Genomic DNA, 18,448 nt, shown 5'->3' on the forward strand with positions numbered 1-18,448 from the left:
GACTAAACATGTTAAGTACAGACGTGATGGACATAAAATAGATAAAAATCAAAGTTCAAGAGATGACAAGTACAACATCTCTTTCAAGTGCGAAGAAAATGACACTACGTGGAAACACAAAGGAACACGGGGCACTAGAGATGGTGACGAAGGGAGTAAGGATAAAAGGCATTATTCTGATTATTTAAATCTCTTTAAAGAAGTAACTGACTATTTAAAGCAAAAGTATAACAATGTATTATGGGGCTTATGACATGTAGAGAAGTCAAATGTGTAGCCGCAACACCACAGAGGCCAGAAGGGAAGAAATAGGATTCTGTTGTGAAGTCATGCAATGTATGAAATGGCCTAACAGCACTTGGAGATAGACTGGGAGATGTTCAAATACTATACTGTAACCCCCAAAATAATAACTAACGTATGATAACAAAGAGTTATAGCTAATAAGCCCATGAAGGAGAGAAAGAGGAATTTTCAAATAAAATTTAAAAGACAAGAGAAAAAGAAGAAAGATGGCTACAAAGAACAGATAAGACAAAAATTAAACACATTACAAGATGATAGATTTAAATCCATTAATACCAATAATTCCATTAAATATGAGCAATATTAACGCTGCCATTAAAATTCAGACTGTCAGATTAGATAAAAAAGGAAGGTGCCACCATATGCTAACTATAAGAAACCCACTGTCTTCACAAAAACACAAATAGGTTAAAAATAAAAGGATGGTAGGGGCGCCTGGGTGACTCAGTCGGTTGAGCGACCGACTCCAGCTCAGGTCATGATCTCAAGGTCTGTGAGTTCGAGCCCCGAGTCGGGCTCTGTGCTGACAGCTCAGAGCCTGGAGCCTGCTTCGGATTCTGTGTCTCCCTCTCTCTCTGCCCCTCCCCCGCTCATGCTCTGTCTCTTTCTGTCTCAGAAATAAATAAACATTTTTAAAAAATTCAAAAAAATAAAAGGATGGAGAAAGATGTGTCATGTGCTGAGATGACTATATAATATCAGAAAAGTAGACTGCAGAGCAAAGAACATTACCAGAGATATAAAAAATGCCATTTCATAATGACCAACGTATAAACTCACCCTAAACATTTATGCAGCTAATAAAAGCCTCAGAACATACGAAGGAAAAATGATAGGACTTCAAAGACAAATCCCCGATTTGTGCTGGAGATTTCAATAGTCTTCTCTAACAACTGATAAAGCTGACTGACACTGAAGTGTGCCAAGGGGGCGGTGGGGTAGTGAAGACAAACAATGAACAAATAAAGCGATACACATTCAGGATGCCAGATGGTAAAAAAGTACAAATTTAGAACGTCAGAGGGCTCTGTGGAGAAAAATACACCCGAGATATGGATAAAGAGACAGAAGTGGGAGAGGCATGGTCTTTTATTTAAGTTGTTCAGGGAACCCCTTGCTGCTGCTGCAGAAACCTGACGGCAGAGCATAGGGCTTATACGGTTACCTGGGGGTGAATCATTCCAGGCAGAGGCAAAAGCCTTGAAGGAGTGGAAAATGCCTGGTATATTGAGATTCAACAAGGAGGCCAGTAGAGCTAGAGAAGAACTAACTAACTAGGAAGACCGAGGCAAGAGAGGAAGACAACAGGGAGCCAGATGATGTTAGAGGTTTCCAAGTCCTCAAAGGGCTCTGGTTTTTATTCTCAATGAGATGGAAAGTCATTAAAGAATTACTTCTGAAGGGTGACGTGATCTGACTTACATTTGAAAAAATACCGATCTGATGCTTTTTTGAAAAACAGGCTAAAGGAAAGCAAGGGCGGGAGAACTGTTAGGAAGCTACTGTACTAAATGAAGTAAGAGAAGGCCAGGGCTAGGGTGGTAGGTGTGGAGGTGACAAGATGTGATCGGATTCAGGGTATATTTTGAAGGTAGCATCAACAAGATTTGCTCGTGGATTAGATAGGGTGTGTGAAAGAAAGTGACGAGGTTGACTCTGAGGTTTTTGAGCTGAGTAACTACAAGGATGAGTTGACATTTTCAGAAATGGGAAAAAAATACAGGAAAACCAAGTTTAAGAGGTACAAGGAGGGAGATTAAGAGTGTGGTTTTGGAAAATGAAGTTTCGTATGCCTATTGTACATCTAAGTAGAGGTGCTCAATAGGCACCGGGTCATACAACTCTGTGGTGTGTGCACACACGCACACACAGATGAAAAAAGGGCCTCAAGGGAAAAATACCAAAGTACTATAGCTTGTCATCTCTAGAGAGATGGACAATAGGTGATGTTTATTTATGTGTTTGCTAAATTTCATAATTTTTCAACAAAAAAGCTACACTAATCTTATAATCAGAACAAATTTAAATTATTTTTTGTTCTTAAAAAAAATATTGAGGGCCGCCTGGGTGGCTCAGTCGGTCAAACGTCCGACTTCGGCTCAGGTCACGATCTCGCAGTCCGTGAGTTCGAGCCCCGCGTCGGGCTCTGGGCTGACGGCTCAGAGCCTGGAGCCTGCTTCCGATTCTGGGTCTCCCTCTCTCTCTGCCCCCCCCCCCGTTCATGCTTTGTCTCTCTCTGTCTCAAAAATAAATAAAACGTTAAAAAAAATTAAAAGAAAAAAAGAAAATATTGAGTGTTTTGAAGATGAGGAAAGTAGAAGTAACAGTTCTATGAAGCAGAGGCCAGGATTATACATCACAATTTTGAGGTCTGAGTAACTGGGGCTTTCTCAAGAGAATGTTAGGAACCTGGGGAGGAAGCTTAAGATGGGAATGAAAGGAAGTGACAGGGAAAGTGATAACACAAACTTTACGAGAGCAAACATGTAAGAAAACACAATCAGTTTTCAAAAAGGGAGGGAGTGGGTTAAATCCAATTAATGAAATTTGAGTAGAGGAATGTTTCTAGACTGGAGTATAAAAAGTCATCTTAGGGGTGCCTGGGTGGCTCAGTCAGTTAAGCGTCCAGTTCTTGATTTTGGCTCAGGTCATGATGTCACAGTTGTGAGATCAAGCCCCGCGGTGGGTTTGGCACTGGGCATGGGGCCTGCTTGGGATTCTCTCTCTCCCTCTCTTTCTACCCCTCCCCAGATCACTCATGCTCTCTAAATAAATAAATCAATAAACGAACTTAAAAAAAAGTCATCTCACACTTGAACTCAGAATTCTGAAAGCCCAAGTGAAAAAAAGAAGGGCAATCCCAGTAGAGAAACCAGGATATAGAACACAGATATATGAAACCATGCTAGAATAAAGAAGAAAAAGCACCCTTCCAAACGGCAAAAGGTGCCAGTGGGAAAGCACATGATAAGGTTCTTGAGGTAGGCAGAAACTCACTTCAATCTTACAGGTTAAGTCAAACATTTTCAGCTTTCTCCTGAAAGTTATAAAGAACCAGTAGAAAATAATAAATGGGAGTCACACAGTTAGATGGTTTCAGAGCCATCACTCTTTACATCAGTGCAGAAGACAAATTTAAAGGTAGGCAAAAGTGAAGAAAAGAGATGACTGGTGACTGCTGCAGTAATCCAGGAGGAAAAGGATGGGGCCTAAACCAACGCCACTGTGCTAGGAATGGAGAGGTTGGGATAGATGCAAGTGATGTTAAGGAGCTAGAATTTTCTGTGATTGACTAGATGATTGACTAGATTGGGAGGGGTGCCTAACAGAGAGAAGTTTCCGATGATTTCAAAGTTGCTGGCTTGGGTGACTAAGTAGTGACACATTCATTCAGGCTAACCCTATGAGAAGCAGTCACGTCGGGAAAAAGTAAGTTCACTTTAGACCGTGAGGTATCCAGGAAAAGTTATTAGTGGGATGTGTGAACCTCGAGGAAGCTGAATGTTGTTACCATATCTTACGATGAGGGGTTCTGGAACCAGACAACCTGGGCTTGAATCTTCACTGTACCACTTACTAGCTGTGTGACCTTGAGCAAATTATGGTAATTTCTGAGCCTCAGTTTTCTCCCCTACAAAATGGGGTAACAACAGTAACGAACTTCACAAAGAGGATTAAATGAGAGAAGACATCTAACACATCAGAACAGTTTGCATATAACGAGCATTCAAGAAATGTTCGCTCTCTCTGTATTTCAATACTCAGCCTACCCCTAGCCTGGACCTCTACACTCCTGGGGGAATGACCCAGGAGTTGAGCCTGATGCAAATTTTCAAACCGCCATAAGGAATAAATCGAAACTTTCAAAGTCTTCTAGTTCTGTGGAATTCATATATATTAACTTAGACCCTGTATTCATGTAGAAGAATTTAGTAAAACCCAATTGAAATGAAACGAAAAAGTGAACAGTAACAGAGAATAAACACAATGATGAAGAAAAACATTATTCCTGGCAGTAATAGTAATCCAATAAATGGTTTGCAGAATTAATAAATGAATAAACGATTCTACCACCAAGACAGAATGCAGGTATGAGCACAAAATAGATCCAATAAGCATTTTTGGATTCGTTTATATCAAAGGTAAATTCAACTGGTGCTGTAAACACATTTCCCCATTAAATTATCTAGTTATATTAAATCTATATCATTTATTCAATTAAAGCCCACATATGGGAACATCACTGTTAGAGAATCAAGTTTCGTTATACAATCCTAAATATAAGGACTAAGATATTTATATACCTCTTTTCGCATTCCACAGTTTGTTTTGGCTTGTTTCTTGGGACAGAAGTTGAATGGTTAAGAATCCTAGAAGTAAAGCAATACATTAATTTCAAAATACATCGAAAAGTATTCTTTTTTTTTTTTGCACACGATAGAATAGATCTCCCTAATAAACTGCATCTGGTCCATGAAGATCTCTGCTAGAAAACAACGTTAAATATTATTTCGATCTAATGCCTATAAGCGCACTGGGTATTACTAGGGAATGAAGCTCACCGACTGTTCCATGCATCTTCTTTCATAAACCCTTTCTTTAAGTTTGGGGATCTTCTAACCATGCTATTGCCCTGCGTATCTAACTTTTGGCCGAGACAGAAAATAAACAGATGCAGGTTGTTTAGGTACCCTCATGATTGATTTCATTTTCCCAGCACAGCAAATGACACGAGTTATATTGATGTAACAGATGACTATTTTGCTAAAAGCCAAATACATCTTAATTCTAAAGGCAAAGCCATGTTGAAGTTCCATTCTTAAAAAAGAAAAAAAAACACAAGTTTATTACATTTTTAATACCCAAATGAAATGGTATTTGAAGAAAACAAAAAAGAAAAAGAATGATAAAGCATTATATGAGAGAACTATTTGTCCATAATTTTATAGAATTCTAAATATTATTCTCAAAGTCAAAAGTAATGAATTAATATATTTCTTTAGCATAAGTCACCAACATATTTAATAGTTCTTAATATTTATCTAGTTACCATAGATATAAATGTAACTTTTCAATTTTAAAGTTTAGTCTTATAAAGAATAAAATACATCTTTTATTCAAAACTTTTTGGAGGTCAACTATCAAAATATACAGGAGAAAACACTTAAAAATTAAAACTACATATTAACTACTAAAATATATCACAAGCTAAAGATAAGTTGGTAACTATAGAAAGATGGTTGACATAAAGAAGCCAATTTCTATGACCCCGCATTCCTCACTAGCTTGGATGTATTAAAGCTCCCCTGGGGAAAGTCACATGAGAGGCAAAGGACAAGGAACACAGGCAAAGGAGTGTAGCTTTGCACCAAAGAATTTCGAGATTGATGACATCTTTATTCTTCTTAGTATGGGCATGTAACTAAAATTGCACTTAATCCCCAAATGCAGAAGAATCAGGGTAAAAAAATACCCAAGACTATTAAGAAGAAATCCTTTTTTAAAGAGTGATTTTTAAAAAAGAGATATAACAGTGAGAACTATCCTGAGGGGTGAGTGTCAGAATTATTGCGGGGGGGGGGGTGGGCAGAGCGGGGGGGGGGGATCATATTACTATGCCCTCACTACAGTAAATTCTGAATTCTCCTCAAACCACACTTACTAGCATTGTGATCACTGATGCATATGAGTCATACTGGAGGAGAAAGAAAAAAACAGTTGAGACCTACTTACCTATAAAATGTATTTCATACACTTAAGAGTTCTCCTATGTAAATGTTTGTTTGTACGTGGATATTTAATGTTTTACTCTGTGATATTAAAGGTCAAAATAAACCTCTGCTTGGGGCGCCTGGGTAGCTCAGTTAAGCTGTCCAACTTCAGCTCACATCGTGACCTCCCGGTTCACGAGTTCGAGTCCCGCGTCGGGCTCTGTGCTGACAGCTCAGAGCCTGGAGCCTGCTTCGGATTCTGTGTCTCCCTCTCTCTGCCCCTCCCCTGCTCATGTTCTGTCTGTCTCTCTCTCAAAAATAAATAAACATTGAAAAATAATAATAATAATAAACATCTGCTTTATCTAAATATCTATTCTAGATTATTAACACATTTCCCTAATCCAGTTACCAGTACCATGTTCTAAGTAAAAGACGATAAAATTCAGCTGTACCCACCTGGCCCCTTAACACTTAAGGCTTCCACAAACTCTATAGACACCCTGATGCATGCCCTGCTGCTCTGGTCCTCTGGAAGAGGTTTTCACTGAACGATGCTCTAGAACATAAAGGCCTCCGTCTGTATTCACATCTCCCGTACATCACCCAAACCAAAAGACGGAAGGGGTAAGATTAGGGGGAGAGGACAGGGAAGTCATTAGTAAAGCAAACAGAAAAGAAAGAATGGATGGATTTCAAGGGTTGAGAGAACTACTTAATTAGTTATAACAAGCTAGAGGTTAACGCTGGACTACTTGTATGGTCAGAAAAAAAAATCCCATGAAATTGGTTATGTACATAATTTCAAAACTCCAAACCAAAGTAATGAACTTCTCAAAATCTGATTTTCCTTTCCATGATCCTTAGTCATACATCAATAGAACGTTTCAAAATTGCTTTTTTTTTTTTATTCAGCCATATCACATAGTACTCAGAAGTACATCTTTCCACAATAAGTGAAAACTCTCAGGACACACTTAACAGCAAATAACATAATTATTAAAAAGAAAGATATAATAGAAAATAGCATACAAGTTAAGAGGAATGAACATGCAATGGGAACCGGTCAACTGAAGCTATTCATTGCAAAAGACCCACATGTATTGTAATCCTTTCTCTATGATGATAACCAAGCAAATTCTAAGGAGCCAGCTAAACGTCAACTTATTATAAAGCCACAGGATAAGAAAATCTGTATAAGAAAAATAACAGTAGCCACCTCTCTAATAATAAGATAGATAAGAAGGATTGGTGGAAATTTGAAGAATTAGCTAAATAATTTAGGGTAGAACATTAAGGTAATTTTTAAGACAACAGTATTTTTTTTTTTTAATTTCCCAAATTACAGCGAATGTTGAAAACTTGCAGAATAGGGGCGCCTGGATGCCTCAGTAGATTAAGCGTCCGACTTCAGCTCAGGTCATGATCTAATGGTTTGTGAGTTTGAGCCCTGCATCAGGCTCTGTGCTCACAGCTCAGAGCCTGGAGCCTGCTTCAGATTCTGTGTCTCCTTCGCCCTCTGCCCCTCCCCTGCTCACACTCTGTCTCTCTCTCTTTCTCTCTCTCTCTCTCTCTCAAAAATAAATTAAAACATTTTTTAAACACTTGCAGAATAGCTATTTTAATATGGACAGCTTCACTGATTCAGAGGGACTTCAATACACTCAAATACAAGTAGAAATAATCCAGTATTTTGATAAGGGGGATAAAGATGAGCTTCTAAAAACTCAACAGTAAACTGCCAATACAAAGTAGCTTAACCTATGCAATTCAGAGAGGAAACAGTCTTCTAAAAACTAGGCTTCAGACTTTGAACACATACCAGTTATCTACTTGATAGTCTATTCGATCTCCTTTCCCGCTCTTTTTGACTATTAATTCTGTGCAATACCCTCTTGTTATTTTCCTAGGGTAGCTTCATCCACCTAGTATTAGTATAAACATGCGTAATGAATAAAAGACATTTTTAAAAGTAGCAGGAACTAAACAACTGGCAAAGTTGCTTTAAGAAAATCATCGCTGAACCCAACCTAAGCAGCTTTTTAATAGCCTCTAGTTTGGGAGTGCGCACATGGCTTCTTTCAGCTCAGAGCTACCACTGCATTTACCTTCAACTAGTAGCTAGCTAAAGAACATCTAAGTAGTATACAGTCAAAACAGGAGTCCGAGGTGGTACTTCCTGACATGCGAGGGTAACCTTACTCTAAATAAATTATTTTAAATCGTGACAAACAACAAACAAAAACATTGCAACGACTGTGTTACAACCTAAAGAGACATGTTGTAACTCCTGGTTGATCTGCAATTTTAAATAGCATTTCAGATTCTTTATTAATAAAGTTGGAATCTACAATGCAGTATGGAAGAGAAATCTACAACCAGAGAAGGTGTAAATAACACCAAATCCTCTAAGGGATGGATATATCCTTATAGAAGATTACTTCTGATTTTCTTGGACTCACTCCAATTCAAGTATTGTAATAGCAAACAAAAATTTTAATTATCTATACCTAAGAGATGTGAGCAATAGCAACATACCTTAGAAAAAGGGAAGAGATTATTTAGTGGAGAAAATGCTAGAGTTAGCATAAAAAAATTCTGAGATCAATTTAACAGAACTGGCCAAGGATCTAATTAAAATTGTTTATAAATTATACATTTCAAAAGTAAAATGTGCTCCTTACATTATGACCAGATATGATAAATATTTTAATGCCTTCCAAAGCTAGACATAATTATTACATTAATGTCACTGCATATTAACGTTTATCTTTAAAAAATCTGTACTCCTATGTGCTAACATCTGAAAAGGGAGATGAAGAGAAACATCAGACATAAATTGCTTTTGCACATATCTAAAAAAATAAGTTATTTAGAAAGGACATCACTAAATTAATAGTTCCTATTAGCTTTACATTTGTTTACCTCATCTTCCAGCAATCAGTTAACTAATAATATTACTGAGTACCTACCATGTACAAGGCACAGTGCTAGGTGCTATTTTGTACAGATCACAAAACTATCACACAAAAAAACCCTAGGAAACATCATTTGATGTTGTTTCTATGCTAAAAAGAATAATTCAAGTCATAGGAATAGATTAAAAACTAATACAGTAGTAGAAAACTGGAAAATATAGAAATGATACATAGGACGATGTTAAAATCTAAAATTATGTACTCTGGTGCTATTCTTCACACAATCAGAGAAATACTGTCGTGGGTTCTTTCAAAATCAGTATTATCTGCTCATAATGATAAATACAATTATTTCACCCGCCAGGTACAAAAGATAGAAACTCAACTATTTCTTAAGCTACACAGAGCAGGTGATGGCTTGCTTCAACAAACCTCTTAAACCATGGGGGAGATCAATACTCGGATTATACTGGAAGGGGAAAAACATACACTAGCACTCACAAGTAGCCAGTATAAAAAGAGGCCCATTAGAAATGAATCATAGGAAGAGATTAGAAAATAAATTTCACAGAAAAGGGTGATAGAAAGTTATGGTAAAAGAAAAACATGAACTGGGAATGAGGATACATTAGATATAGAAGGAATAAGGATGAGTGATATTTTCTAGTATAGTTTTTAATTCTATAAATGTAGTAGCTGCACACACGCACAAAAAATATTTAGTAATTATTTTAAAAAACATAGTGGCCCTTAAAACCACACATCTGCAATTTGCTAAGTCTTAACAGCCATTATTCTTCAAAGCCTCTCTAAGCAAATGCCAGTATACTTAAGTGGTAAACATCCTAAAACACGGTCACGTGAGCCACAAACATTTATTGTCTTGATTAAGAAAAACAAAATACTCATTAGTTACCCACACTAATAAATGTACCAAAATTATCCTTTTAATTTTCTCAAAGCAGAAAACCACTCAGATCTTCTTTATCATTTCAAAACTAAACTAAATCATGCAGATGCACGAAGAGCTGACCCTGAGCAGCACGCAGAACTTCTGTAATTAAAAAGGGACTCGCAGGGGCGCCTGGGTGGCGCAGTCGGTTAAGCATCCGACTTCAGCCAGGTCACGATCTCACGGTCCGTGAGTTCGAGCCCCGCGTCAGGCTCTGGGCTGATGGCTCATGATGGCTCAGAGCCTGGAGCCTGTTTCCGATTCTGTGTCTCCCTCTCTCTCTCTGACCCTCCCCCGTTCATGCTCTGTCTCTCTCTGTCCCAAAAATAAATAAACGTTGAAAAAAAAAATTTTTTTTTAAATTAAAAAAAAATAAAAAAAATAAAAAGGGACTCGCACTCATTTCATACTCCTTCATATAAGGTCTTTCTTATGGCCAACGGCACGTGTATCTGGAGAAAGTCCAGCCAGAGGGAGAAACCCTCCCTGACCAAGAAGCAGACCAAAGTGAACCTGTGACCTTCAAACCATAATGCTGATTTAATCAACAATTATGTAAGTCCATTCAATTCTAAGGAGTTTACGCATATCCCAAGTAATCTGGAATCTCATAAAAAGCATACTACACACACATGACACGGGGAAAAATGCTTATAACGTCTCTAAGGCTGTTGTGAGCTAAAATGAATATCAACAAATAAATCAGTTACTATTATTTAGCACACAGGACTAAAAAAGAGACACCGACACAGTAGTTAAATAAAATGACTACGTGGGTATAAACCATTTGTTAATTGTGGGTGTAACTGGACGCTTCTCTCCTAAGTATTTCCTAGTGTCTTTTAATAGCCCCTTGACACAGATCTTAAATGGTCCTATGGTTTACTGGAAACTTCATTTGATAATCTTTGAATAATCATTTGAGGATTATAACGTCTGCCTATTTGAATCTCATTACTGAAAAAAATACCTGTTCTTCTGCTCTTGCTGCAATAACTGAGCGGCTATTTTCCTCAAATCAGTTACTTCCTTCAAATCATCATCCTCTTCCTCTGCAAGTAACTGTTCTTTCCCAAGTCTGAAAGGTGACACAAACATGGTTATCCAGAAAGTAAGGCAGATGACATTTTATGCCAGCTTCCAGAAGCAGAAACCATTTGTTCGTTTTTAATATCAACTGAAAGCTAAAATCCTAATGTCCTTGTACTTGAAACATTAAAACAAGAAATAAGGAATATTTAAGGAATATAAAAACATACCTAACCTCTAGTCAATAGGAAATGTGTCATACTGGTGATATTAATAAATGGCTAACAAAGTAAACTGTATTACCGTTTTGTAATTTCTGAAATGTATAATTTAACAACGCATACTCCCCAGTCTTGAGTGTAATAAGAACTCCAGAGCCCTATATGCCTGTCTTTATAAATATCAAATGTTATCAGTTTATCAGTTTATTCATCGTGATGTTAAAAGTCTCTATGTTAAGATGTTTAAGTAGAGGAAATGCAAAACAGGTCCAAGTAAGACTGGCGAATTTGCAGGAAAATGCTCATTAAAATACGTAATTTTTAATCAAAGAGAACAAAGGAATTTTCAAATAAGTTGTTCTCCAAACTCCAGTGATTTTATCCCAAAGGTATTTCATTTACAACGCAGTATCAAACCCTAAGACTCTGTACCTTCACCATATCTTGTATGCCACTGTGACCCTCAAGTTTAGGCAAAGATCTTCAGGAGATAAAGTGAGAAAGTAAGAGAAGAATGACATATAAAGAGTGTAAGACAAAGCAATGTACCTCCTTATGGGGTACCAGAGATGATTAATTCAAGATTACTTAAAAAGTTACCAATGAGGTCATTTGGAGGAAGCACAATGGACAGAAAAGAGAAAAGCTTGGAGATCAGAAACAGCTAGGGTCACACCGTAGGTTCTAGTGGACACCATCTAAGTGGTCCTAGGCAAGAAACTTTAGAGTCTCCCAAGCTTCATCTTCCTCATCTGTAAAAATGGGGATAGCATTAGCCCTGCAAGATTTAGTGAAGATTAAGTAAGAAACATGAGGGGCACCTGGCTGGCTCAGCTGGGAGAGCACGAAACTCTTGATCTCAGGGCCATGAGTTTGAGTCCCATGTTGGGTTAAAAAAATAAAACTTAAAAAACTATATAATAATCTTTGGGACACCTGGCCGGCTCAGTTGCAAGAGCACGCAACTCTTGATCTCAGGGTCATGAGTTCGAGGCCCACACTGGGTATAGAGATTACTAAAACAAAATAAAAATCTTTAAAAATAAATAAGTAAGAAACACGGGAAAGCACACAGCACAGATCCTGGTACATGGTAGGTATACGACAAATGTTCCTTCCTTCCTTCCTTCCTTCCTTCCTTCCTTCCTTCCTTCCTACAGCTGTATAGCAACTTTAAGGAGTGACTGAATGTGGCAGGTCACACTCCATCATTTCCCAAGATGATACAGAAAAGGTCTCAAGTGCATTATTTTCATAAAACAGAAGTAGATACCCTTAAAATTACTATAACCAGTCTGATGAAATGGAAAGTGTAGTAGACAAAGAGTTGAAACATCTCAGTTCCAGACATTTGAAACTCCAGGTCTCTATCCTTATTGGCCAAATGATGCAAAAAAAACAAAAAAAAATCATTTATTTTCAAGAGTTGCTTAATAGCTCAAATGAAGCAATGAATGTGAAGGTATGGTCGTCCTCGGTAATAATAGAATTATTACACTTCTTAGCCAGGGTGGTGGGGGGGACGTATATACTACACTGAGCTTAAATGCGCACTATCATCTTCAGTTTAATTGAGGAATGCAGACAAATGTTTCGTGTATAAGTTACATTTCAATTGGAGGATTCGTGTATGCTTACCTTTTTTCATCTCCCAATTCTTCATTTTTCTGAGATTTCTCAGGACCTTTTTCTTTTCCCTTACATAAAAGAAAGTTACCATTTTAAATCTGTGTGGTGTACTTTTGTGAGATAAAGGAGAGTATGTTATTAATATCTGTTCAAAGTTTTCTTTACCTTAAGGAAAGAGACATACGATCCAATATGTGCATCTCCTTGTTCAGGAACTGCTACATCTTCTGTGTTGGGATCAATAAAATCATACACCTCCTGGTCTAAGTATAGATTAGTAATTATTAGAAAATATAAATAGTAAGCAGTATGCTTTCATACTGTAGTGTTTAGAATAAAAGTATATTTTTTCAATAAAAGAGGTGGCCAAAGACATTGTAATTTTTTGAAATGCATTTTTGATTAAGGGCAATATATATGAAATAAAAATAGGGGTGCCTGGGTGGCTCAGTCAGTTGAACATCCGACTTCAGTTTGGGTCATGATCTTGAGGTCCGTGAGTTTGAGTCCCACGTCGGGCTCTGTGCTGATAGCTCAGAGCCTGGAGCCTGCTTCAGATTCTGTGTGTGTGTGTGTGTGTGTGCGCGCGCGCGTGTGTGTGTCTCTCTCTCTCTCTCTGCCCCTCCCCCACTTACGCGCACATGCTCTCTCTCTCCCTCTCTCAAAAACAAATAAACATTAAAAAAATTTTAAATAAAATAGCAGGCACCCATATGAATTACCTTTCTGAGAATCAGGTTTGCTTCCAATTGAGTGACTGTCATTTCTTGATGTCTGTTCTCTATTTGACTCGGAGACTTGAGAGTGAAGGCTGATTGTGTCGTCATCTGATGGCTGAAAGGAATAAGCACAAAGTACAAATGCGGCACTTGAAACATAGAATAAGGATTAGGTTATTTTAATTTCACATAAGACGCGTAGAGTATCTGCTTTACATCTCCAGTTCTCAAACCAAAAATTAGTATGTTAAGCTTTCCTGTTCTGCTTCTAAAAATGTGCGTGTCCTTTTTTCATCTGAAGTCATTAAATGCAATAATGATTGTATTTTTAAGCAAAATAAATCAAGTGTGCACAAGTGTCTATGTATTTCAAAACTCTAACAAAATTTATAAATAAAATAGATTAGCAATAGAAAAGACTCACTTCAGTTGTAGATAATCGTTTCTCTCCATTATCACTTCCAATCCCAGAGTCAGGGCCATGATTTTTATTTGGATAAAAATCTTCCATACTATGGAAATAGAAATTCTAAGGACAATTAGGGTTTTCTTCTTAAATCAATACAGACTTGACCTAAAATGTCCCTAGATAATACAGAATATATACTCTTGATGTTTAAGATCCTTAAGGACATGAAGGGAAAGTATCAGAAACCATCTGATAAAATATTTTATTCACATCCCTCATGTAATATTTTCCCTTCATGTGCTCTGTTGTAAAGTGTCAATTGTTAACAATAAACTATTACTTCTCCTGAGAGATTCAGAAAAGCAGAGTCCTGCTAAAAAATACTCTTAATGAAAGCCCTTTCTATTTTTCTCATTGCTTTAACAAATTTTACCATAGAACACTGAAATATGTTTTTAACTTCATAGTGTCTTCTTCATTGGCTGTAAAAACACGCTTTCGCTTTATAAATAATGCCCATCCGATAATTAAGAGAAAATGCAAAAAAAAAAAAAGTATGCAAAGCACTGAATAAACAATTGTTTTGGCAGAGCTGTCCTTGAAAATTTCGGAATTACACAACACAACAGTATGCCACCCAGGTTGCAAGGTATTTTTCTCTTTAATTTGCAAATTTACATACGCGCAACCTTGCATACACTCCATACGGACCATTTATTATGTGCCAGGAATTAAGCTAAGTGCTTTAAAGACAATACCTCACACACGCCTTGTGAAAACTCTAGCAGGTTGGTGGTGCAGTCTCACTCTGCAGATGAGAAAACTGAGGCCAGGAGGGATTGAACAACTTTTCCATGACACGCAATTTGCAAATGGCGGCTTAAATGTGATCCCAAGATTATCTAACACTGAAGTCTCTGATCTTAATCACGATGCTCTTATTTCTTCCCCAAATGCCGATCCGTACACTTTCCAGGAATGTATCAATATAGGTGTGCTGCTTCCTCCCCTCCGTATGCAGAAGGCCGGGCGGGGCCCACGCGACGCCCCGCCCTCTCCCCCCCCCACCCCCCATCATCAGGCCGTGACGTCGTCAGGAAGCGCGCTCGCGAGCCACGAGGCAGAGCGAGTGACCGCGCGCCGGGAGGAGGCGGCCGAACGCCGGGAGGTCGCATAGAGCCAACGAGCGAGCGCCCGCGCGTGTGGCCCGTGTGGCGTGAGGCGTGAGGGGAAGCCGCTGCCTGCCCCCTTCGCCTTCCCTTCTCTCCTGTTCCCTGCGACCGCGACCGCGACCGCGGAGCAGCACCATGTGGGCGCCGGAGGCCGAACTCGGTAAAAAAGCTCAACTCCAACCACGACGGGTCCGGCGAGACCGCAGAAAAAGAACAGCAAGAAGCGACTGAACTTATAGATGAAATACAGAGTGAAATCGACATGCTTAATGAACAAGCCGGCAAGGAGATCCTGAAAATCGAAAAGAAATACAACAAACTCCGCCAACCGTTTTTTCAGAAGAGGTCGGAAGCGATCGCCAAAATCCCAAATTTTTGGGTAACAACATTCGTCAACCATCCACAAGTGTCTGCGCTGCTTGGGGAGGAGGATGAAGAGGCGCTGCGTTATCTGACAAGAGTTGAAGTGGCAGAATTTGAAGATACCCGGTCAGGTTACAAAATAGATTTCTATTTTGATGAAAACCCTTACTTCGAAAATAAAGTTCTCTCCAAGGAATTTCACCTGAATGAGAGTGGTGATGCATCTTTGAAGTCCACCGAAATCACATGGAAATCTGGAAAGGATCTGACGAAACGTTCAAGTCAGGCACCGAACACGGGCAGCAGGAAGAGAAAGTATGAGGAACCTGAGAGCTTTTTCGCCTGGTTCACTAACCATCCTGATGCAGACATGGATGAGTTAGGCGAGCTCATCAAAGATGATATTTGGCCAAATCCACTGCAGTACTACTTGCTTCCTGATACGGATGATGACGATGAAGAATTAGAAGACGAAGAAGAAGAGGAAGAAGAAGAAAAGGAAGAGGAAGAAGAAGAAGAAGAGAAAGAAGAAGAAGAACGGAAAGGAGAAGAAGAGGAGAAGAAAGAGGAAGAAGAAGGTGAAGATGATGATAAGGGGGAGAAAGGCGAGCCGGATGACGACAAAGGTGACTAATGGAACGCGGATGGATGCCAACCTTCCTTTTTCAGTTTTCTCCAGTCTCTGGGAGCAACTTGCAGTCTTCCCCACCCCCACCCCCGCCCTTCTCCTCCTCTTGTGCTCATTTGCCCTGTTTTTTGTGTACTTCGTTTTTTTAAAAATGTTTGTTTGTTTGTTTTTCAGAGAGAGAGCCAGAGACACACGCAGCGTGAGAGCCACAGGCGGAGAGAGGGGGAGACGCAGATCCCGAAGCAGGCTCCAGTCTCCAAGCCGTCCGCGCAGAGCCGGATGCGGGGCTCCAACCCACAAACCGTGAGATCACGACCCGAGCCCGAGTTGGACACTTAACCGACTGAGCCACACAGGCGCCCCTCGTTTGCCTTATGTTTTGAAGTCTCTTTTCTCTCCCTTTATGCCATGGTTCTCTACTTATTGGGGGGGGGGGGGGGGGGAGGGAATACGTTGAGCAGAATACACTGGGAAAAGAATCGCTACCCCTTTCTGTTCCAAATTCATTTTTATCCCTTTAAAAATTTCGTCTCAACAAAAACTTTATGGAATCGGCACTGCCATGTTCTGTGGGGAAAAAAGGGAAAAAAAAAAGACAAACGTTCTGCTCCCTTAGCTCTGCTGGAAGCTGGAGGGTGTTTAGGCCCCTGTGTAGTAGTGCACAGAATTCTAGCTTTTTCCCTCCTTTCTCTGTATACTGGGCTCAGAGAGTAGTACACTGTGTCTCTGAATATGGACAGTTAGCATTTACCACCATTATCTGTCTACTTTCTCTTGTTTAAAAAAAAAAAAGAAAACTTTAAAAAATAGGATTAGAGAAGGTCAGCAAAGGGTGAGATGTTTGGGTGGGTTGAGCGGGCATTTTGACCACATGGCTTCTGCTCTGGCAGGTTTATAATTGTGATGTTTAACAGACATCCTTGCAGCTGAAGAGGACACTCTTACAACAAAATTCTCTCCTGATGATGATTTGAGCCCTGCCGCTTGCCAGGAGAGTCGGCAGAACCTGTAGGATCTTATTTAGAATTGACATTCTCTTGGAATTTTGTTCTTGTTTATTTTTACATATCTTTTTCTTTCATTGGAAAAATGATGCTCCGTTTTAAACGTTAAACGTGTACAAGTTGCTTTGTTACAATAAAACTAAATTTCTACAAAAAGGATTTGATGCTTTTCTCTCAGAACAGATGTATTTCATTATGACTTTCCAAGTTTGAGTCATATAATGTACTGTCAAACTTGGTCACCCTGACTCCGTATTTTTTGACATGCACTTTGCCGGGTGACCTCAGGGCTTGTGTGGACTGAGAAAGGGATTTGAATTAATGGGTACGATTTGCCATCAGCTTCTGAAATCTTCCACCTCAGTTGGGGTACCAGATTGCTCAAAAGTCAGTTCTGATTATGCTGTGCCCTTGATTTGTATCCCAAATTGGCGTTTTTAAAAATGGGCCTTTATTTACCTGGATATAATCACAGTGCCTGCCACCGCGGTCAGACAGACCTGGTGCTCTAATGCCGAATTACACGAAGGGCGGTTGCTGGCCTGTCTTCATTGGCACTATGAGATGTGGCCGAGAAGACAGACTCTCAAGAGAAGTCTGTGCTGGTGGTGAACTCAAGAGTACTTTCGTCTCAAAGTACTAGCTATTTCGCGCACAGCTCTCAAGCGAGGCCTGTCTGTGTGAATCTGGGTGAGAATGACCGGCTCGGCTCCGCTAAATGCCATTGTGTGCAGACTAACATTTTGGGAAGCTACCTAATGCATAAGCTCTTTCATGCTGTAAAGGATGATAGCTAAAATTAAATGCCACTTAACTTTTTCAGAGAGGAATTCGTGGATAGCCAGGTCAAATTCAAAGTTTTCTGATGCATGAAACTTTATAAATGGAACGATTCCATCGATAGGCAAAGGGTAATGAAAACCTGTCTAGATGGATAGCACGTATAATTTCTGCACAGGTCATGTTTAGTAAGTACTACACCAGTGTATACGGGTCAGGAATCTTGCTCCAATAAAGGAACATAAAGATTTAAAAACTATATATGTATAAAAAATTAAATAAACTCAGGTGAGCAATTACCAAGTGTCAGACACTATGCTGAATGCCTGAAAAGATAGGAGATGAATTAAACAAATGTTTGGCCTCAAAGGGCTCTCAGCCCAGAGGGGAAGTGTGTTTATATATTTTGAAGACTATGACAAAGGTAAATATATCAAGTAACATGAGAAAAGAGTGATCAATTAATTCTCCTTGGTAAGGTTAGGAAGGGCCTCACCCAAGAACGTGGCTTTGGAGCTTAGTCTAGAAGGATGAAGAGAGGCAATAATTGCTAGCATTTATGGAGTGTCCTTATTAGCTACTGTGCCAGGTACACATCGTATTTTAT

The 18,448-nt window shown here is 39.1% G+C and overlaps 2 protein-coding genes across 6 annotated transcripts in view; one reads left to right on the plus strand and one right to left on the minus strand.

Moving 5' to 3' along the window:
- Positions 1-18,448, minus strand: part of LRCH2 (leucine rich repeats and calponin homology domain containing 2) — a 101,768-nt gene that overhangs the window by 33,597 nt on the left and 49,723 nt on the right. For 4 of the 5 annotated variants that reach the window (XM_045470790.1, XM_045470789.1, XM_045470793.1 and 1 more), the window contains exons 7-12: positions 13,910-13,997; positions 13,489-13,600; positions 12,932-13,029; positions 12,776-12,834; positions 10,858-10,965; positions 4,611-4,676 (exon numbers count right to left, since the gene is read on the minus strand). In XM_045470790.1, coding sequence (XP_045326746.1) covers positions 4,611-4,676; positions 10,858-10,965; positions 12,776-12,834; positions 12,932-13,029; positions 13,489-13,600; positions 13,910-13,997 — 531 coding nt within the window. The remainder of the gene's footprint in view (positions 1-4,610; positions 4,677-10,857; positions 10,966-12,775; positions 12,835-12,931; positions 13,030-13,488; positions 13,601-13,909; positions 13,998-18,448) is intronic. The other variant, XM_045470791.1, reaches the window with a different exon arrangement.
- LOC123594143 (protein SET-like) lies at positions 15,122-16,124 on the plus strand (the record flags this gene model as incomplete). The annotated part of the gene is made up of 1 exon (XM_045470795.1): positions 15,122-16,124. A coding segment is annotated over one exon (942 nt), but the record flags the coding sequence as incomplete, so codon positions are not given.

The sequence above is a fragment of the Leopardus geoffroyi genome, chromosome X (genome assembly GCF_018350155.1).
Source record: "Leopardus geoffroyi isolate Oge1 chromosome X, O.geoffroyi_Oge1_pat1.0, whole genome shotgun sequence".
Classification (NCBI taxonomy): domain Eukaryota; kingdom Metazoa; phylum Chordata; class Mammalia; order Carnivora; family Felidae; genus Leopardus; species Leopardus geoffroyi.